General features: G+C 51.6%; 1 protein-coding gene across 8 annotated transcripts in view; it reads left to right on the top strand.

Moving 5' to 3' along the window:
- Positions 1 to 20802, top strand: part of Sec16a (SEC16 homolog A, endoplasmic reticulum export factor) — a 34586-nt gene extending 13784 nt beyond the window's left edge. For 6 of the 8 annotated variants that reach the window (XM_078048695.1, XM_078048691.1, XM_078048694.1 and 3 more), the window contains 25 exons: positions 729 to 852; positions 1369 to 1567; positions 1678 to 1852; positions 2452 to 2594; positions 3104 to 3165; positions 3274 to 3412; positions 3771 to 4016; positions 5347 to 5444; positions 5732 to 5813; positions 5948 to 6065; positions 6224 to 6335; positions 6505 to 6610; positions 7305 to 7445; positions 8466 to 8579; positions 8805 to 8988; positions 10089 to 10334; positions 10874 to 10956; positions 12224 to 12376; positions 14373 to 14450; positions 14618 to 14674; positions 14801 to 14912; positions 15471 to 15608; positions 15824 to 15918; positions 17807 to 17884; positions 19485 to 20802. In XM_078048695.1, coding sequence (XP_077904821.1) covers positions 729 to 852; positions 1369 to 1567; positions 1678 to 1852; positions 2452 to 2594; positions 3104 to 3165; positions 3274 to 3412; positions 3771 to 4016; positions 5347 to 5444; positions 5732 to 5813; positions 5948 to 6065; positions 6224 to 6335; positions 6505 to 6610; positions 7305 to 7445; positions 8466 to 8579; positions 8805 to 8988; positions 10089 to 10334; positions 10874 to 10956; positions 12224 to 12376; positions 14373 to 14450; positions 14618 to 14674; positions 14801 to 14912; positions 15471 to 15608; positions 15824 to 15918; positions 17807 to 17884; positions 19485 to 19553 — 3152 coding nt within the window. In that variant the 3' untranslated portion in view covers positions 19554 to 20802. The remainder of the gene's footprint in view (positions 1 to 728; positions 853 to 1368; positions 1568 to 1677; positions 1853 to 2451; positions 2595 to 3103; positions 3166 to 3273; positions 3413 to 3770; positions 4017 to 5346; positions 5445 to 5731; positions 5814 to 5947; positions 6066 to 6223; positions 6336 to 6504; positions 6611 to 7304; positions 7446 to 8465; positions 8580 to 8804; positions 8989 to 10088; positions 10335 to 10873; positions 10957 to 12223; positions 12377 to 14372; positions 14451 to 14617; positions 14675 to 14800; positions 14913 to 15470; positions 15609 to 15823; positions 15919 to 17806; positions 17885 to 19484) is intronic. The other 2 variants (XM_078048696.1, XM_078048697.1) reach the window with 2 other exon arrangements.
- The last annotated feature ends 107 nt before the right edge of the window (positions 20803 to 20909 follow it).

Genomic DNA, 20909 nt, shown 5'->3' with positions numbered 1-20909 from the left:
CCATTAGTATCCCTGCTGGTTACGTCTGCCCTAGCCACATACTCCTGTGTTTTTAGGGCCCTGCAGCCTCTAGGTAATGCCCTTGTGACCCTCCCTTCCTGCTTCCAAAAGGGTTGTTTTGCTCCTTGAATGTGTGTTCCTGCTTTAAATAGACATTTTGTACACACTTGGCAAAAATGGTACATCCATATCCAGTTTGTTCATAGTGTTCCTTTTTGAAGTTGTTTTATTTTGGGGGGGTTACTGAGAAATCAACTCATGGGTGCTATGTCCCTGAGCCACATCCCCAACTCTTTTTATTTTTTACTTTGAGACCAGTTTTGCTAAATTGCCCAGGCTAGCTTTGAACTTGCATCCTCCTGCCTCAACTTTGTGAGTAGCTGAGATTATAGGCCTGAAATTACCTTTTATTATTGAGATTATTTCTTAAAATCTTCTGGGTCATATTAGAAAGAAGTACTAGTAAAATCTAGACTCAGGGATTAACTATTAAACAGTGGCAGTTGGTTCTGGGGATAGAGCAATGGTAGAGTGCTCTCATGGCATGAGGTGTCATGGAGATAGGCAGGACACAGCCTTCTCCAGAATCAGGGCTGCCACTGAGGGGTCTTCCCATCCCAGAAGGAGGCTGTGGTTACTTGAGAGCCCTGGCACTTCCCCAGCCTGTGACAGTGCAGTTCTTCCATGAACTCTGGCTTTCTTTTGATCCCTGCATTCCTCACTTACAGATCCAGGTCGCTGGGATCGCTACTATGGTTCTAGATTCAGGGATCCCCGCACTTGGGACCGAAGGTACTGGTATGATGCTGAGTATGACCCACACAGGAAGGAAAGCTATGCTTATGGAGACAGGTGGGTAAAGTGCACTTGAGTCAGGAAGGCTGGCAGTATGCCGGGGTGTATGCTTACCCACCCACCCCCCATCCTCAGAGCTGGCCAGAGAGCTGTAGTTCCCGGCCTTTGGGGAGCACTGCCTACTGTTTCAGTCTTGGTCTCAAAGAGCGAGGCTGGGCCACACCTCTCTGGTGCTTCCAGCTCTGGGATATGAAAGGAGAGCCAACCTGCAGTAGTGCCTGGCCAGTGGCTTGGAGTACTAGGGGGCTGGCTCTCTCTTTTTTGGGTCCTTTCTTGTCTGTCTGACCAACAACCCAGAAAAGGGCCACACTTGAGGTACACTTGTAGTCAGGGTCTGAGTGTGACCTTGGGCCGGGCTTCTTGTGCCTGGTCTGCTATAACTAACATTCTTTAGGATGAGAAGTGTGCCCTGGTATCGAGGGGAGGGCGGGGAGCAGTGAGGGCCAGCAATTGCATGGTGTCCCAGTTTCCCTTCTCACTCCCTTTCTCTGCCTTAACCCCTCTTTCCTTTAGGCCTGAGAAATACGATGACCACTGGAGGTACGACCCTCGTTTCACAGGTAGCTTTGACGATGACACTGAGCCCCCCAGAGACCCTTATGGGGAGGAGGTGGATAGACGCAGTGTCCACAGTGAGCACTCAGCCCGGAGCCTGCGCAGCGCACACAGTCTGCCCAGCCGCCGCAGCAGTCTCAGCTCCCATTCCCACCAGGTGCGTGTGGGCAGTTCTGAGGACCCAGTTCCCTGGTGTAGTTGGATGGTGTGCCCACAACCTTGCTGGCCTCGATGGAACTCACTATCTCTGTTGCTTTCTTTTCCAAGAGTCAGATTTTCAGAAGCCATAATGTGACTACTGGTTCCTTCGAGGTCCCGCCTCCCCCAGGCTCCTTTCATGGCGATTATGCCTATGGCACCTACGGCAGCAATTTCGGCAGTGCCCATGGCTTTCCAGAGTATAGCTACCCTGCGGATACTGGCTGGCCTGCTGTGGATCAAGGTTTGTCTCGGCAGTTCAGAGGGTGATGGCCAGCTCTGAACCAGAATGAGGGACTCAGTTCTGAATGTGATGGAGATCCATGAGCACTTGCTCACTCAGCTCTCTGCAGCCTGAGGACGGCTCTGTCCCCTCCTATCTTGAGTGGCAGAGCTTGTTGCAACAGACCAGTCCTGGCCCCTGGATTGCAGTGTGGCTCTGGCTCTGAGAGCTGCCAGCCCATCTACACATGTGTTGTTAAAGTGTAACAGCCACTAGCCAAGCTTGGGTGGCAGCTCTCCATACCTCCGCACTGGCCCTGTGGGGGAGCGGTCTCAGGGAACTGTTCCCAGACTTGTGCCATGAGAGTCCTCGATTAAAAGCTGTGTCTTGAAAACACGCAGAAATATGTGCAAAGTTGTCAGGTGTAACAGTGCCTCTCTTTCTAGGGTAAAGCCTCACTTGAGTTAAGCCTCATTTCCCGCTTGAGGTGCTTGACTGCCATTTCTGTTGGTTGCTCTGTGGCCATCACAGATGGAGAAGGAGCTGGTCAGGGGACTTGGGAACAAAAACTCTAAGAAGTGATGAGCTGATTGTTTCTTTTCTGATTTATTTAAATGTAGTTCCATCAAGACCAACTTCTCCTGAAAAGTTTTCAGTGCCTCACATCTGTGCCAAGTTTGGTCCTGGTGGTCAGCTCATTAAAGTGATCCCCAACCTGCCTTCGGAAGGACAGCCTGCTCTGGTGGAGATCCACAGCATGGAGGTAATACCAAGGACTCAGTCAGCTCTGTGTGCCTCTGGTCTGACATCAACTGCCGCTCATGTCTCCACAAGCATGGCTGTGGGATGTGTGTCCTCGGGGTCTGTTCTGTTTGCAGCTTCTTCCTCCCGGAAGGGAGCGTTAGGCAGCTGTTTTGGGGTTGGACTTGGTTTTATTGTGTGTGCAGTTTTTGTCCTTAATCACACCTTTTGACTTTGGGGATGCTCATTTTATCATTGATTATCTGTAATGGATGGGGTGCTTCACGGACCAAATGGTGGTGGGGGGCTACTGTAAGGGAAGCTTGGTGGGGAAAGCAACCAACCAGCTCTACGGCCCTGAAGGCTCTCCTGTCACGTGTTGGGAACCTGCATCAGTTCTCACTGTAGGAGGAAGTTCGCAGGCTCCCGTCACAGCCATGAGAGCACCCGCTTTCTATGTGGGGGCTAGTGTGGTGCCATGCTGGGTGGGGCTGCCTGTGCAAGCTGCTCCCTACGTCCCTCTCATTACAGACCTTGCTGCAGCACACGCCTGAGCAGGAGGAGCTGCGCTCATTCCCAGGGCCGCTTGGCAAGTATGTACCTTGTCAAGCATCACTCAGGATCTGCACGATACAGCTGCAAAGCTTGCCCCCAGGTCACTGACCTTGCTGGCACTTGACCTGGCACTTGCTCTTTTCCAGAGACGACACCCATAAAGTGGATGTTATTAATTTTGCCCAGAACAAGGCTACAAAATGTTTGCAGAATGAAAATTTAATGGACAAAGAGTCTGCAAGTCTCCTTTGGAATCTCATCATTCTGCTGTGCAGACAGAATGGGGTGTGTTACTTCTTAAGTCTTCCATGCCTGTCCTTGTTGGTCTTTGGTCTTAGGATCTGTTCCCCTGTTTGCATCCCAAGCTTGGGTTGGAGGCCTGCTGTGACATGGCTCCCTCAGGAGGGTCCTCTTAGTCGTGACCTGGGGAAGGAAAAGTGGGGACGTCATCTGAGGTCTCAGTCCTAGGGGGCTATGGGCCCACCGTGTCTCTGGCTATGTCCTAGCTGGAAAACTGGGTATGCAGAAACCTGGCGAGGACCCTCTCCTGACTGTATGGGGATTGTCTTGTCATCTTGCTGGCAATTCTGTTGATATGAAAGCCTTTAGTTGGCTCTCTGTGCCATCTCTGTGCACCCTGTAGACCGTGGTGGGAACAGACATCGCAGAGCTTCTGTTGCGTGACCACAGGACGGTGTGGCTCCCAGGGAAGTCACCCAACGAGGCTAACCTGATAGACTTCACTAACGAGGCTGTGGAGCAGGTGCAGGAGGAGGAGTCTGGTGAGGCCCAGCTCTCTTTTCTCACGGACAGTCAGACTGCCAGCACCAGCACGCTGGAGAAGGAGACAGAGCGGTTCCGAGAGCTGCTGCTCTATGGCCGCAAGAAGGTGAGCCATGGCTGTGCTTAGGACCGTGGGGCTTCTGGCATCCACCCGTTGGCTTGGGTGCTGGGCACTAAGGAGGGACCAGTTATTCTCCCAGGAGCATCAGCAGCTCTGCTAGGGCACGGCAGCAGGTCCTCTATCAGACAGGGTGTCCCTGAGGACATTGGTGGTGTCTCCTTCCACACAGTGCCATGGTGAGAGCTTGATGGATGGGCGTGCGTTCTGCGTGCTGCTCTGCTTGCTGTGCTGCCGTGTCTCAGGGTTGGCAGGGTGTCGCAGATGAGCCTGCTCTCACCAAGTGAGACCTCTGTCCCTAGCTCCTGCAGTGGGCAGTACTGACTGTTAGGAGGAGGTGCCGAGTGCATGGAGGACAGGATTGGGTTCTAGAGCCATGGAGGCACATTGACACCCTGTCTGTGGGCTCTGGTTACATGAATGGAGGGAGGGGCCAGGGTGATGGCAGTGGAGACAGTTTGGCTGCCCAGGAAGGCTGGGCCTAGGGCAGAAAATGTCCTCTACTGGAGGTGCTAAGGGTGAGAATCACTTTGAACTAGCCCATGGGGCCCTGCACCACTCAGAAACTTCACATTTTTGTTTTGGTGCTGGGGATCAAACCCAGAGCCCTGTGCATGCTAAGCACATACTCTTCCAATGGCTGTACTCCCAGCCTCCTAAGCTCTTTTTTTTTTTGAGATAGGGTTCTACAGTGTTGCCCATGCTGTTCAAACTCCTGGGCTCAAGTGATCCTCCCTCTTAGCCTCCCAAGTATCTGGGACTACAGACACATGCCATCACTCATGGTGAAAGCTCGTATTTATTTGATCAATAGGATTTTAACTTCACAATTGAATGAAATTGTGTAACCTATTAGCATTTTATTATACTTACCTCTGTGGTAACATTTTTGCATCCTAGCTGTAAGTGCAAAATTATACTGCTGGTTGCTTTGGGTGCAGCGAAAGTGCATTCATGAAGGCACGGTGTTGTGAGGGTATTCTTGGAGACTTGTGTGTCATATGGATTGAGGTGTGGGTGCTGATGTGGCCTTCCTCACAGTGCACAGGCTGGTCTGGGGTGATGCTGCCTTGGGCCCTGACTGGTATGACCAGTAGGCCTGTCTTCATGCTGCAGTAGAGAAGGCAGTATGCACTTACCAAGACTGTCTGCTGCAGGACTGTGAAACTAGGGAAACGGAATGTTGGTTTCTCTGTCCTCTAAACCGAGAACACAGTCTCCAATCTTCCGTCAGGGGGTAATAACACATGGCCGTCGCCTGTTTGTTGCAGTGCTGAGTTATTCTGATGGCTGTCATGAACCCTGACATGTGTTACAGGATGCTTTAGAGTCTGCAATGAAAAATGGCTTATGGGGTCACGCTCTGCTACTTGCAAGTAAGATGGACAGCCGGACACACGCCCGCGTCATGACCAGGTAGGGGCTCATCATCATGTTCCATCTGTGCCATGAGACTGTTCAGCATGGGCTCGGAGGCTTACCTGGCCCTCTTCCTTGAGTCATACTGCTGAGAGATGTAAAATTTTTTGTTAACTGGTGTTTTTTAATATTTTCCATCTTCACCTTCTATGCTTTTTATACTGGAGATATGTGTTTTCCCAAAGTGAGACTTCAGTCTGATCATTCGGTAAAAGGGCTAAGATTGGGCTTTGGTATTTTCAACAGAGCCAGAGTCAGGTCTTCCTCTTCTGTGTCTTGTTTAGGTTTGCCAACAGCCTTCCGATCAATGACCCTCTGCAGACGGTCTACCAGCTCATGTCTGGGCGGATGCCTGCTGCATCCACGGTGAGCACCTTCTCGCAGCTGTGCTCTCGCTGCATCCACCTCTTGCTCTTGCTTTCTCCCTGGGCTCAATTGTTAGGAGATGGAAGTGCTGCTCTTCTGAGGACGAGGGTTTGTTTGGTTTCTTCTAATTGTAGTGTTGTGGGGACGAGAAGTGGGGAGATTGGAGGCCACATCTTGCTATGGTTTTGTCCAACTTGAACAACAACATGGACGTCGAGTCCAGGACCATGGCTACGATGGGCGATACCCTAGGTGGGTCAGGTGTGAGGTAGGCTGTGGGTCGTGGTGCTAGGGACACCAGAGGCCTGGCGTCCCAGGAGCCACAGGCATTCCCTTGGGTGGGTATATCTGTGTGATGCCTATTGGGAGCTTTCCCAGGGACTGAGGGAAGCTGCTCTGTCTCTCATCAGCCTCCAAAGGCCTCTTAGATGCTGCACACTTCTGCTACCTTATGGCCCAGGTTGGATTTGGGGTTTATACAAAGAAAACTACAAAACTTGTCTTGATTGGATCAAATCACAGGTAAGGAATCAAGTAGATGTAGCGGTATGCTTTCCTTCACAAGGAAAACGTCCCTCTCCTTTAGTCTGGAAACGGCAGCCTTGTATCTTTGTCCCAGGGTGGGCCACTTCTGGGTGACTTGCCTCAAGGGTGGTTGTATGTGGCAGAGTAACATTTCCTTCCTCAACAGTTTGCCGTTTTTAAAGTTTGCCACAAACGAGGCTATTCAGAGGACAGAAGCCTACGAATATGCCCAGTCACTTGGGGCCCAGACCAGCGCCTTACCTCATTTCCAGGTAAGTGGGATGGGTGCCTGGTCCCTAAAAGCTTGTGGTGGTCGAGGTTTTTGAATTCTTAAGCAAATAATGGTGAGGGGTTTTGGATATCCTCTTGGAGAGATAAGATGATTTGTGTTTTTCTCAAAAACTAAACCAAATGACATTGAGGGCTTTTTAATTTACATTTTGGTTCTTAAGATTTTATGTATCTATCATCTGTTTATGTGTCTACTTATTTATTTATTCATTTACCTGTTTGTACTGGGGATTGAATCCAGGAGTGTTTTATGACTAAGCTATATCCCCAGTCCTTTTTAGTCATTTTTTTGAGATGGCATTAGACTAAGTTGCCCAGGCTGGCAATCCTTCTGCTTCAACCTCCCAAGTGGCTGGAGTTCTTAATATTTGAAATATTAAAAAACTAGAATCCTTGATTTCATATTTGAAATTCTACACTTTTTTTTTTTTTTTTAATCAGAGCTTTGTAGTTATCTGTTTTTAGCATGGGGTCTGTGTGGTCTCACACAGGAGAGTGTGTATGTATATATGTGTGGACCTTAAAATACCTCAGAGGTTGGGGACTGGCACTGTGGTTGATGGCCTTGTGGGTGCTCTTTCAGTGGTAACAAGATGTGCAGAGCAGTCCACAACTGGCAGAGTGGCATGGGAAGGGGTGGGAAGCTCCCAGGTTGCAGCCTTTCTTGTGTTCCAGGTGTTTAAGTTTATCTACTCCTGCCGCCTGGCTGAGATGGGGCTCGCGACGCAGGCCTTCCATTACTGTGAGGTGATCGCCAAGAGCATCCTGACACAGCCCGCCGCATACTCTGCAGTGCTCATCAGCCAGCTGGTACAGGTGGGTCTCCTGTGCTTCCCACTGGTGCTGTGCTGCCTGTAGGAGACCTGTGGGCACCCAGATATGGGAACGGGGAACGGTATCGGGAAGGGTGGGTTTGTGGCAGATGTCTGAACCTGCATTAGAGACTTAAGCTTTCTTGGAAGGTGTTATGTGTTCTGCAGTCTTAGCATAGGAGTTCTTCGGGTGCCTTGTTGCCAGTACAGAAACTCAGTGGTAAGCTTCAAAATAAGATGCATTTTGAGGGAGTTTGGTATGGTGGTTGAGACAATGAGCTTCGGGTCTCAGTCAGCATCTGTCTGTTACTTGGCAAACCCTAGCTTCTGTACTGTCCTGTGGCGAGGTGCATGGCTGGTGGCCAAGGGCAGGAACAGAAGCCCTCATACTCTCCTACCTTGTGGTGGCCCCCAGTGCTAGCACATCAGGGTGCTTCTTCTCCTTCACAGCTCCATCTATGTGCTAGGGAATGTAATACTTAAGAAATTTGTTATTCTGGTAGTTTTTAGACCTATACCAAAGTACCAAGAATAATGAGTGAATCCCATATCCTCACCCCAGCTTCAGCAGGCTTGTTGCATCTATGCCCTGCTATGATCCGTACTCTCAGCCAAGGCTCACGCAGATTCTTAGGTCCACTAAGCACTTGGATGGGGGCGTCATGTGCAGGATCAGGCAGAGTACTGACGCACCTGCCCCAGGTGTGGCACAGGCCTTTACTGGTCCACATGCTTGTGAGTTCGTACGTCTTCAGACCTCACCCTTTTTGTAGGCTCTATCTGATCACTAGTATGGTTGGTTTGGGGTGTCACAGGCACACTGTTAAAAAGTGCCCATCAACATGATTCCAGAGCACTGTTCATTTGAAAACAATTGTGAGGGCTGGGAATGTGGCTCAATGGTAGAGTGCTTGCCTAGCATGTGCAAAGCCCCAGCAACATGCAAAAACAAACAAAAAAAAGACCCAAAAATGGTTCTGCTCAGATCCCCTGACAGTGACAGGTGCCTTGGCTTTGGTTCTAGATGTCTTCCCAGTTGCGCCTCTTCGATCCTCAGCTGAGGGAAAAACCGGAGGAGGAGTCCTTTATTGAGCCTGCCTGGCTGGTGCAGCTGCAGCGTGTGGAGAGGCAGATCCAGGTACAGTGCTGGCTTTTACAGCAGCACAGCCTCGTCCAGGACTTGGCACAGAGACTGGACAAGAGGGTCTGTGCCCCTGTGGTTGTTACCTGGGAAGTATTTGATCTCAACAGTGTAGGTATAGCAGCATGCATGTTGTTAGAATCTCCTCATTACTCAGGAAGGGCAGTGGGCAGTCCTGGGCTGCTGAGACGTCATCCATATACCTGACTCTGTTCTCTTCAGGAGGGTGCTGTGCCATGGAATCAGGATGGGGCCGACCCCCAGGAGTGCCCCAGCACTCCAGGCTCTGAGGTGGATCAGTTGGATGCCCCAGTGCAGGGTCAGCCATCGGGGTTGGGTGCTGACCAGCCCCTGCTGATGCCGAGCACCGAGCCCTCCAGCCAGGGTGTGCATCTGCTGGCCTCAGGTGGGACATGCAGCAGCCCGTGTGCCTGCTCTCTGGGGTCTGCTTCTGAACAGGGAACATCTCACTATGTTAGCAGGAGTTGAGACGTCTCACTATGCTGTCAGGAATTGAGATGTTGTACATTTTCAGGAGGGCTTTGGGGCCCCTCGGTTACCCGCTGGTTTCTCTTTATGCTCCTTCCCTTAGCAAGCCCTTGAGTTGCTGAGCTTTCCTCACTTGTCTGCCGAAAGCAACCCTCTTGCCTGGCCAGGCCTGTTTCCTGAACTCTATCTGCCTCACCCATGTGCTTCTCTGGGAGGCTCACAAATGCCAGCTCAGACAGGGCCCTATTGTGCCCCACCAGCAGCCTGAGGAAAAGGCAGCATTCTTCCAGGAGTTAGGGTCCATATCTTTCCCTCGTGCCCCATACCTCTGACCTAGATGACCTAGATGATCTTCTTGCTTGATCCCACCTCACCTGAGAAAAGACAGGTCCTCAGGACAGCCCACAGTCCTGCGGGCTCAGCCTGTAGCCCTGCTGATCTCACACGTTGCCCCCCAACCCTGTCTTCCAGTTGTACTTCTGTCTTGGGCTGCTGCTGGCCCTGCCATTCTGCCACCTGCCCTCTGCCAAATAGCCAGCCTACTCCATCTGTAGGCTCCCAACCCACCCTGCCAATTCCTTGGTGCTTGCTTTGTTATCTGACTGGGTCCCTCCATCAGAACTCTGCTTGGTTCGTTGTATCCAGGGCCCAGCTTGGTGCTGTCAGGCCCAGGCCCTACCCATATGCAGAGTTGGGGGAGGTGTAAGGGTGAGTAGCCTGCTTGACTCCTGGCACAGGAGGGAGGACTCTGGGCCTGTGGCAGGCAGCCCCTCACCAGCCTGTCTTCAGGGTATGCTGTGGGTTGGAGCCTGTGCCTCACATCACAGCTGGGGACAGGTGTAGGCATCTGTTCTTCCCTTGGTCTCCCAGAAAGTGAATTCTCTGCTTTTTGTCTAAACACTGACACCCCTTGATAAAAGGAGTGAGGCTATGCAAAAGAACCTGTAACAACTATGAGTGACATGCATTCAGCTCCCCCATGTGACCAGACCTCCTCTTCTCCATTGTCCCCTGCAGCTCCACAGATGCTCCCTGATGGCCAGCTGGCCCACTCTGCCAGGGTGCCGATGTTCCCAGTGTCACCACCCACAGGAGCCCTGGAGTCAGGTCCTGGCTGTGGACCCCCAGTGTCTGCAGTTGGCTTCTCAGAGCCCTCCAGACCTGATCCTGCAGCTTTGTACACGGGGCTGGGGTTGCCACCTGGTGTACCATCTCTCCAGGAAAGTGGCTCCCTGCTCCAGGAGTCCAGAAGCCTGGACCCAGGTTTGTCTGCTGAGGTGCTGCTGTCCTGAGAGCAGCACCAAGGTGGCCTTGGTATTCAGGGGTGGTTGGTAGAGGAGACTGGACCAGAGCTCTAGAAGTTATAGGCCAAATGGGTTAAGGGTCTCTGCGGCAGGAGTGCTGCTGCTGGCTTCTGTCATGACTTGGCTGTGTCATGACATGAAGCATAAATGGCCACTCAGGGTACAAAGAAATGGTCTTGGCAGCTTCTCAGGGTCTGCCCCCAGGCTGTCCTTCTGTGTTCCTGTGGGATGCACAGGTGGACGTGGCAGACTTTGGTCTGGAAGTTGGATTGGTGGAGCTCATCCCTGCTCTGTGCCAACTTGTTTTGCCTATTTGAACAAAGGAAAACTTGGGCCTGGCTTTAAAGAACAAAGTAATTTCCCCGCATTGGAAAAGCCTTCAGTCTTGGTTTTCCCAGCAGAGTGGAGCCACGAGTCTCAGCTGGTGTGTGTGCTGGGCCGGCCCTGCTGCCCTTGTCCAAGCCTAGAGCCCATCCAGTTCTCTCTCTGCCTTGGCAGGAATGGTGCCACAGGATGCGCCTGTTGGGAATGTGTTTCCCAAGCCAAGTGAGGAGGACTTCGGTGGAAACTTTGCTGACCTGGTACTGTCCCCATCTTTTCATAACCACTTGTTCGCCATAAAGCTCACTGAGTAGGCACCTAGAGTCCACACTCTTCAGTAGCAAGTAGGAAGATCCTGAAGATTTTTGGAATTTCTTGTTAAATTTTTATTAAAGACAAAGGGCTCCCAAATCACTTTAACCCTTAAAGTGTGAAGAGAAATGGAGACATTGGTTTTGTACAGTGTTGTTCCAACATTCTAGAAGATGAGCTTTTGTTCTAAGTTCTATTTTTTTTTTGGAAGTGACGGGGCTTATACTTGAGGCCCTGTGCATGCTAGGCAAGCACTCTACCAACTGAATTATATGAATTATATCCCCAGCCCCTTTTGTTATAAGTTCTTGACTTGAAATATATCCTGTCCTTGGAACAGTAAAGCAAGGGTCCAGCAGTTTGGAAAGCAGAGTCTTAACCCAGGAGTGACTCTTTTTTTTGGGTACCAGGGATTGAACTCCAGGATACTTGACCACCCACCAAGCCAGATCCTAGCCCTATTTTTTTTTAATTTATTTTATTTTATTGTATTTTATTTTATTTTTTTAAAGGGGGGGAGAGAGAGAATTTTTAATATTTATTTTTTTAGTTATTGGCGGACACAACATCTTTGTTGGTATGTGGTGCTGAGGATCGAACCCGGGCCGCACGCATGCCAGGCGAGCGTGCTACCACTGGAGCCACATCCCCAGCCCCCCCCCCCCCCTATTTTTTTTTTAAATAATTATTTTTTGTAGTTGTAAATAGTACCTTTATTTTATTTATTTGTTTTTATGTGGTGCTAAGAATAGAACCCAGGGCCTCATGTGCTAGGTGAGTACTCTACTGCTGAGCCACAACCCCAACCCCCACAGCCCTATTTTGTATTTTATTTATAGACAGGGTCTCACTGAGTTGCTTAGTGCCTTCCTTGTGCTGAAGATGGCTTTGAACTCATGATCCTCCTGCTTTAGCCTCTGAGCTGCTGGGATTACAGGAATGTGTTACCATTCCCAGCATCAGGAGTGACTTTTAAAGGTCTTGTCTTAACACACACACTGCCTGGCTCTGCCTGGGCTTGTCCTCAGTGCAGCCACTGCTCCTTCCAGCTCATGTGGAGTGCTGGAGTAGCTTTCTCAGTGTAGCTGCCACTTCAGAGCACACAGAACTGGGCTGCTCTCACCCTTTCCCCTGCCTGGTCCATTTGGTGGACTGCCTCACTTGGTTCCCCCGAGGAACCTGAGGAGAGCTAGCTTCCTTTTCACCTTTGAACAGGGCTCCTCTAGGACAGCACAGGATGCAGAGACTCCTCCAGCCTGGGATCCCACCAGCTCAGCGTCAGCACAATCTGCTTCTTCTCTGTCACCTGCTTCTGAAACAAAGAGGCCTGCACATGTGGCCAGAAAGGAGACCAAGGAACCCAAGAAGGTATACTGCAGAGCTACCCACCGCACTGTCCTGCTGGGCAGGGAGCCTGGCCTCTCGGAGGCAGCTTTCTTCAGATATTGGAGCAAGGAAAAGGTGTTTGCTTGTGTTTTAATTAAAGTAACACCTGAAGTTCTGCTCTTGAGATGCAGCATGCACGCCATTGAGCGTAAGGCACACAGTAGCTGAGTGAGGGTCTTGTGTATGCGTGTGAGGTATGCACCACATGGTCAGTGAGGGTGGCTGAGGTCCCCAGAGTGCCCTTGTGGTTGTCATCTGTCAGAGCAACCCCAGAGCATGACTGGTAGGAGTGGGGTAATAGTCTCCACCTTCTGGGTGTTGTGTGATAGCTCCTGTCATATGTGCTGCATCCTGTCACCCTTCTTCTCAGTAATGGATGTTTGGATGGTGTTTGTTTTGGGGTCATTGTAAATAGAGCCACATGAATGCTCTTGTCTGTCCCTGATGTCACTGTACTTGCTTTTCCTGGTGTCTCCCCTTGAGAGGAGAGTTTAGGCTTCAGGGATTCTGCTGAACGGCTTCCCAAAGGGTGGTGCCAAGTCCTCTGCTCATGGTGGCAGAGAAGTGTTCCAGCAGTGCCGTGGCCCTCCAGGCCTTTGGCTCTGGCATCCTGCTGGGTTGCGGGAGGTTCACTATGGTCCGCTGGCCTCTCTGAGGAGCACCTTGCATGTGTTTTACCCTCTCCTTTTTCACCCTGCCCATTTTATGGTACTCATTCCAGTCTTTCTCCATTTCTAGTGGGGCATCTTAGTGACTTGTGGGAGTCCTGCCTGCACCATGGTGCAAGTTCCGTATTAGGTACATGTGTGTGAATGTCCCCTCCAGGGGGTAGAGAGCTTCTGTGCTCCTGATGGTGTCCTCCCAAGAGCAGGGTGGCATTGTTTTCAGAGGGTTCTGTTTGGCAGGACTTAACTTGGATGGCAGGTGTTCTGAACATGAACACGAGTGATCAAAAGATGAATGGAAAGACAAAGCGCAGTGCTTTGCATGGTTTCTCAGTGAGCAGGCAGTGACAGTGCTCAGGGCAGGTTGTCTCTGGGACTGCTGGAAAAACAAGACCCGAAGTGTCTCTGGCTGCACTGCTTTTCTCTGCTTTTCATTTGGGTTTCTTTTGGGGTGCTAGAGATGGAACCCAGGGCCCTACACATGCTAGGTAAGCTCTACCACTAGCCATGCCACAGCTCTGTGTGTATGTGTGTGTGCACATCAGGGACTGATCACAGAGACACTTAACCACTGAGCTACATCCCCAGCCCTTTTTATTTTTATTTTGAAGCAGGGTCTTACTGAGTTCTTAGGGCCTTGCTAAGTTGCTGAACTTGTGATCTTCCTGCCTTAGCCTCCTGAGAGACTGGGATAACGTATGTTCAACCACTCCTACTCAGTCCTTTTTAATAGAGACAAAGTCTAGCATGTTACACATTAATTACATTGCCTCTCACCCAAATTCCCTCCACCTGGGAAACCAAAGGGCCTTTGTTTTGAGGCCCTCTTGTCTGCTGTTCACTCCTCAGGTAGAGAATGTCCAGGACTTTGTTCATCAGGGTTCAGATGCTTAACCTTCCCAAAGGGATATTGTTTTGGATTTTATTTAAGATACACATGGGGATTGGGGCATGGCTCAAAGGTGAGCACTTGCCTAGCATGTGCAAAGCCCTGGGTTCCATCCCCAGCATTGTAAAAAAATGTGTGTGCGCGTGTGCATGTGTGAACACAGCATCCCAGCCTCTTTGTGCACAGTTCCATGCACTAAAAGTACGTGCACACTATAGCACATGCTGTGTCCTCCATCTTCCCAGACTGAACAAGAGTCCTCACGGCCCTCAGCCTCTATCCCAACCCCAACCTTCTGTCTTCTCTCTGGGCCCTACTCCTGGTGACCTCGCATAAGCAGATGGCATGGTGTCTGTCGTTTGGGGCTGGTCTTGTTTCACCAAGTATGGTGTGCTCATGGCTGTTCTGGTGGCTTTATCTTCAGAGTGAGTCCTGGTTCTCTCGTTGGCTACCTGGGAAAAAAAGGACAGAAGCTTACTTGCCAGATGACAAGAACAAGTCGGTGAGTCTTGCAGAAATAGCATGGTGGAGCTGTGCCTGTTGCGGGCTGCACAGTGCTTTTCAGATTCAGAGCAGGCTTGAGAGAAGCATCCTCAGTGATGAGACGGTGATGGCTTGACTTTTCACTCTGCTGTTTATTTTTTGTCTTTACTTTCTAAATCCTGGTAGATTGTTTGGGATGAAAAGAAGAACCAGTGGGTGAATTTGAATGAGCCAGAGGAGGAGGTAGGCTGTGATTTTTGAGTGTTTGCTATGAGGGGTGGGTGCTTGTTTGCTCCTTGATACTCTGGCATGTGGGTCCTCCTTTTGAAGAGTCCTGAGTGGATTTCTGAGCTGTTTCTCCCTCTGCAGAAGAAGGCTCCACCCCCACCTCCAACATCGCTGCCCAGGGCTTCACATGTGGCTCCCCCTGGGCTTACAGGCCCTCCCACAGCCTCCGTGAACATGTTTTCTAGAAAAGCAGGTAATGACCACAGCTGAAGTCAAGGAGTCTGTGTGGTGCACTGTCCTGTAGAGCTGAGCTGTTGCAGTGTACACCAGCGGGGTATCTGTCCCAATGCTGTAGAGAAGATGAGCTTTATGGAGAGAATCTTTGAGGGGAAGAGTCTAGTTCTCCAGTGCAAAGCATCAGCATTCATAACCTATGGGCAGAGGTGTCCCATGAGTCAGAAACACAATCTAGAGCTGTGTGCGGTGGCAACAGCCTCTAATCTCAGCTACTTTAAGGCCAGTCTCCGTGACTTAGTGAGACACTGTCTTAAAATTAAAGGTGGGGGTGCAGCTTGGGTAGAGCTCTCCTAGGTTCACTCCCTAGCACCAAAAAAGAAAAACAAATGTAACCTATGTGATGTTGCGAGTGGAGCAGGCACTTGCTGCTGGGCAGGAGCCAGCCCAGTCTGCTCTTGGGGATGCCCTCCTTAGAGGGTCCATGCTCACTCTGATATACTTGGAAGGCAATAGCTTAGATGCTGGAAACTGCCTGGGCTGCCTGCCTAAATCTTCTTTTCCCACCCCTTGGCAGGCGGATCCAGAGCTCGCTATGTGGATGTGTTGAACCCAAGTGGGGCCTCGCGGGGTGAGCCAGCTCCAGCTCCTGCAGATTTCTTTGCTCCGCTTGCTCCCCTGCCGATTCCTTCTAACCTGTTTACACCAAGCCCAGGTAGGCAGCAAGGGTGTGAGCGGGTCCACATTAGCCCTCTGGTCCCTGACTCTGACACCACCCTCTAGAAGCAGGACCCACTCAAGGTCATGTTCTCCATGCTCTGGCCTCCCTTCCATGGGGGCCCCACATGGACTGGAGCTCATGCCTTTGGGTTATAAAAGATGCCTCGGATCGGGGTGGGGTGATGGCCTCATGCCCCCTCTCATTCACAGATGCCGAGGAACCACATCTTGCTGAAGGAGCTGGCAGGGTAGGACCAGGGCCAGCTGGGGCTCAGGCCAATTTAGAGCCCACCACAGAACCCAAGGTAGGCAGAATGCCATGGGAAGGTGGGAAGGGACTTGCAGGATGATGGCCCCATCCTGCCACACAATGCCCCCCTGTGAGTCAGAGTCCAGAGCATACACATGAGCATGTTTCGACTTAGGTGAGATCCACAGGAAGTGCAGGGTGGCAGCCAGGAGCTGGGAGCAGCAGGCAACAGCTTCCCTTGGGGAGGGTGAAGTGGCAGTGGACGTGTTGATGTCCTGTGTGTGCTCAGAAAGACCTCAATTCTTGGAGTGGGTAATTGCCCCATTTCCTATTTCCTGGGCAGATGTTAAAAGCTCTGCAGGGGTCACTCCCTGGGTCCTGACTCCCTGCTACAGACTGGATACACCCAGGGAGGAGAGGAAGGGAGCACCTGGCACAAAATTCCTTCTGGGGCCCAGGCTTGGCCAGCTCGTGTGCATTAACCAGTGGCCCTTTCCTTTGAAAATGCACATGTGCACAGGGAAAGGCAGCTTAGGGTCTGAAGTGTAGAAAGTTTGTTTCTGGAGGGGCACTTGTGTGGTCACCATGTTGTGGGAGCTCCAAGGAGGGCCTTCCTCCACCAAGGCCTCCTTGGAGTGTCATGGAGCTGTAGCTGAGGGCTGGACAATCCCTAGTGCCACGCCAAGCCAATGGTCCGTCTGTCCTTCCTTCCTTCCTTCCTTCCTTCCTTCCTTCCTTCCTTCCTTCCTTCCTTCCTTCCTTCCCTCCCTCCCTCCCTCCCTCCCTTATTTTTATGTGGTGCAAAGGATTGAACCTGCTTCACCTCTCTAGAGCCTTAGTTGCCCCTCTGTGATGTGAAAGTGACAGTAGTACCAAAGTAGCAGCTCACACATGCTAGGCAAGCACTCTACCGCTGAGCCCCAGCCCCAAAGCTTGTTTCTTAACAAACACTTTAGATTGAAAGAGGGATTTTAAGCTAGCGGGCATCTTCCCTGTCTGAAGCACATTGTTTCTGGTGGCCTCAAAGCTTTGTGAAACTGAGCTGTAGCTTGGAACATGACTGCCTCTGGCATGTTCTTGCTGTTGGCAGCGCTTGCACTGCAGCTCAGAGACTCACCATTGCACGGAGTGAGCCAGCTTGCAGACCAGGTTCTGTGGCTGGCAGTCCTCTTTCTTCAGATCTCGCTCTCGTGGCCTTGCCTTTGGCCTGCCCGTGCTGGGCTGCTCTGGGCACCTGTGACTGACACACCTGGTCCTGCTCAAGCACTACTGACCAAGGATGAGTGTTCCTTTGGCTGCCCGGCCCTCCTGGTTAGCTGTCCAGATACCCCCACGACAAGACCACCCCATGGTGTGGGGAAGCTTGAACACGCTTTGTGTTCTACTTCTTCTGCACTGGCTTTCCAGATAGTTGGCCTCGGCCCTGGCTGCACTGACCAGGATGCCTGCCCTCAGAAGAAAGATGGCTTCTTGCTGGTCAGGGTGAGGAAGTCTCCTGCCACCCGTGGGAGTGTAGCCCTCCTGGCCATTGTGCGGCTGGTCTGGGGAGGTGGAGGAATGCTCCACCTTCAGTGTATGTTGAGAGCCAGGCTCACTCTTGTCACAGAGGCTCAAGGGACATTTTGGCTGCACATGAAACCCTGGATTCTGCTCATGCTTCACCTCTGCCAGATGACTGGCCGCCACCAGCAGCCTCTTGGGGCTGCGCTCTGTGTGTCTTCTAAAGTTCAAAGCATTACACTCTGCATGTTGCTTTTGTTTTTGCGATAGTCCTGTGAGCCATCCAGTAATAACACCCAGTGTTGCCAGTACTGTCCCTGTTCTGCTCCTGTGGCCTGTTTGAGAACATTGGCAGTCCTTCCGAAGAGTGGCTCGTGTCTGCAGCTGGACAGCAACTGTTGTGTAGTCCTGCCTTTCTGAGGTGACTTCTCTGTGCTTTGCAGGCTCCTGGTGACCACTGCCCTGCAGGGAATCCTCCCAGTGGAACTGTGCCCTTCTATAGCCCTTCCCAGTTGGCACAGGTGAGTGACCTTTGCCTTTCCTGGAGACAGTCCCAACTGGCCTGTTGACTTATGACCCTGGCTGCATAGTGGAGGTCTCTCTTCTTTCCAGACTCTCAGAGTTGCACAGCACAGGTGTGAGGAGGCAGCTGCTCCCCATCCCGTTGTCCCTCTCTTTTTTGGTTCTCTCAGGACTGGTGTCTGGCCCCTTTTCTCCTGAGCTGTCCTGTGTCATTGCTGCTGGGCTCTTCAGGTTCAGTGCTTTCTTTCGGCCTGCTGCTCAGGAGTTTAGGGTTTGTCTCACCCCCAGCCCACCTGGAACTCTTGCCCTGCACTGGGTGGACCACAGGAAGCACTGTGTTCCTTCCCTGGGTGCTGGCCTGTGGTATGTGGCTTTCCCAAGTTCAGTCCTGTGTGTCTATGGCACTGCTGTCCTGTGCTGAGTCTGGCCTCTGGGCAGCAGGCTCCCATGGGCCCTTTCCTGCCTCATCCTGGGATGCAGACCCTGGAGCTAGAGTCCCTGGTTTGGCGTCTTTCACCGTTGCCCTCTGTTCCACCCCTTTGTCTGGGGGTGCTGTCGGGGCACTTTGCAGCCCAGGCGCCTTTGCCCTGGTGGTTGGGCTGTTGGAATTCCTGACAGTTTCTTTAGAATCTAAGGTGTTCTTGCCATTTTCTTGTGCCCACTGATGGGATTCCAGGGTCTTCATCCTTTCTGAAGCTTGAAGGGAAGTGTCTGCCCTCCAGGGCCTCTAGCTCTGTGTTGAGGGTGCCTATGCTGAGGGCTGGACCCCCCCCCCCCCCCGCTGTGCTGGCCTTTGTGTGCCTCCTCCAGGGAAATGTTCAGAAGTACTCTTTGATTTCTTTGCCTCTATCTTCTCTCCTCTCTCCAGTCTCTTGCCTTGGAGTGTGGTCTGGCTGCCATTTCAAGGTGAATGCGATAGGGGAAGAAGGCATCTTGGGATTCCAAATGCAAAGCTTACCTGGCTTTGTTGTCAATTGGCCACCTGGCCCACGGGCTCTTGATCACATTTGTCCTGCAGGGTGCTAGTGCTCCCTTGATGGCCCTGTCCAGATGAGGTTGTGACCCCCCAACACTGCTGCGTCCCCAGTTACATTTGCATCTAGCTGCTTTCAGCTTCAGATGATGTCACTTCCTTCTCTTCTTTTCACTTCATCTTGTACTTGCCTCATAGCTTTGCCCCGTCCCTTGCCTTTGGTCCAGCAGGTGTCAAAGACGGGGAGGAAGGTCTGCTCTGCCATTGGTGCCTGGTGGCCTGCTCCATGTGTAGTAGGGAAGCCACCAGCCACTGGCCACCACTCAACTTACCGCACACTCAGCTGCACCAGCTCTGCAGAACTAGCCTCAGGTCTCATGGCCCTGACAGAATGAGCCACTGTGGAAAAAACCCTCTATATATTCCCATGTACCAGGAATGACCAAGTGCAGCCACCAAGGCCTTCAGGGTGGTGGGTGGACGCACAGTTCCCCAGTTAGTGTCCATTTGATCTGAGTCAGCAGTTCCTGTGGCTCGTCCCACTAACCGGCCTCCTGCTGCATGGCCCCTGGTGCTGCTCGTCCTGGAGGAGGGCACACAGATCAGTGTTGTTTGTTCTGTTCCAGGCCTCCACCAGCTCAGGGAGCTCAAGGCCAGGGAGGATTGGCCAGAGGAAATACCCAGCACTGAACTAGAGTCATCCCCTTTTGGATTTGCACTTGGAACCCTGAGGTGAATGTTCTCCACCATGAACTGGACGGACTGCCTAGGGTCTCCTGCCCCCAGTGGACATGGCAGTACCTCAGAGCCGGTCATACTGTGCATCTCCTCCTTACCGTCCATCTCTATGAATTATTGCAAAATTAATTCCATGGTTCCTTTCAGATGCTGGATAGAGTGAATCTGATTCATTTTTACACGAAAGCACGGTGTTCCTTTCCTAGTAACTTAGGGTTATCTGAGAATGTGACGCTCTGAGCCTCTTGACCACATCCCATGAAGCAAGGCTGGATGGGGGTTGCCACATGAGGCGGTCGATGCTCCTGGGAAACCAGGGCCTTGCTCCAACCACCTGACAATTATTGCAAATGAACCTACAATTCCTTGAGGATGTTGAGAAAAAAGACCTAAGAGGAGCCTCGGCCTCGCACCTTGCAGGTGCTCACAGCTGGGGAGTGCATTTCTCTCTGGTAATGAAGATATTTCCAGCCTAATTGGGATGCCTGACCTGGTCACTAGGAGGAGCCCCAGAGAGCTGATGTAACCAGCCAGTGTGGGTCTCCCTTCCTGAGTGTTAGCTTGCACAGACACCTGGCCAAGGAGCTGTGCAGGCTGCACCCATGTGCCGTGCCCCTTGGTTGGTGTGCACCAACCAAGTTGGTACATCTTGAAGGGAGGGGCTTGGAGTTTTCCCGACAGACCTCTGGAGCCTTGGTCTCTGCCCCAAGTGGAGACCTTCAGTAGCTTCAGGCCCACCAGGCCTCCCACTCTTCCCAGACAGCTTTAAGGCTTCACCGACTGTTCTTAAAACTCCTTATTCTTGTTGATCTAGAGACTGAAGGAAAGGGGAGATTTAAATATTTATAAAAATCAGTAGGTAATAATTTGGGTAGGTCCTGCTGGGGGAACATAAACGGTTTGGCATTTTTGAGTTAAGTGTAGAGATTGTAGAATGTGGAATTAGCACAGCCCTTCCCAGTTTTCTAGTTTACTTCATCATCTAGGAAAGACCCCCAGAAAGTTTCCAGACTGCTTCCCAGGCCAGTGTGCCTGGACCCACCAGTTCCCACCACTGAGAGGTGTGCCTGCAGGGACCCTCGCCCTCCAGAGCATCCCTGCTCAGGATGTGACTGCCTGCCACTTGATCCAGGAAGCTCCCTCCGAGGTGGGAGCTGCTATTTTTCCTAAATGCAAATTGTTAAATAAACTATTTTGGGCTCTCAAGTACCTTTTGTGGTTTCCTGTGTTTGCTGAGAGATTAGTGTGGAGACACCGGGCCTGGGGCATCCCATGGGTGCTGCTTCGGTGCTCCGTCGTCGCTGCCTAACAGT

Source organism: Ictidomys tridecemlineatus, chromosome 4 (genome assembly GCF_052094955.1).
Source record: "Ictidomys tridecemlineatus isolate mIctTri1 chromosome 4, mIctTri1.hap1, whole genome shotgun sequence".
NCBI classification, from domain to species: Eukaryota; Metazoa; Chordata; class Mammalia; order Rodentia; family Sciuridae; genus Ictidomys; species Ictidomys tridecemlineatus.
The sequence above is the reverse complement of the archived record's forward strand: the minus strand, read 5'-3'. Positions and strand labels throughout refer to the sequence as shown.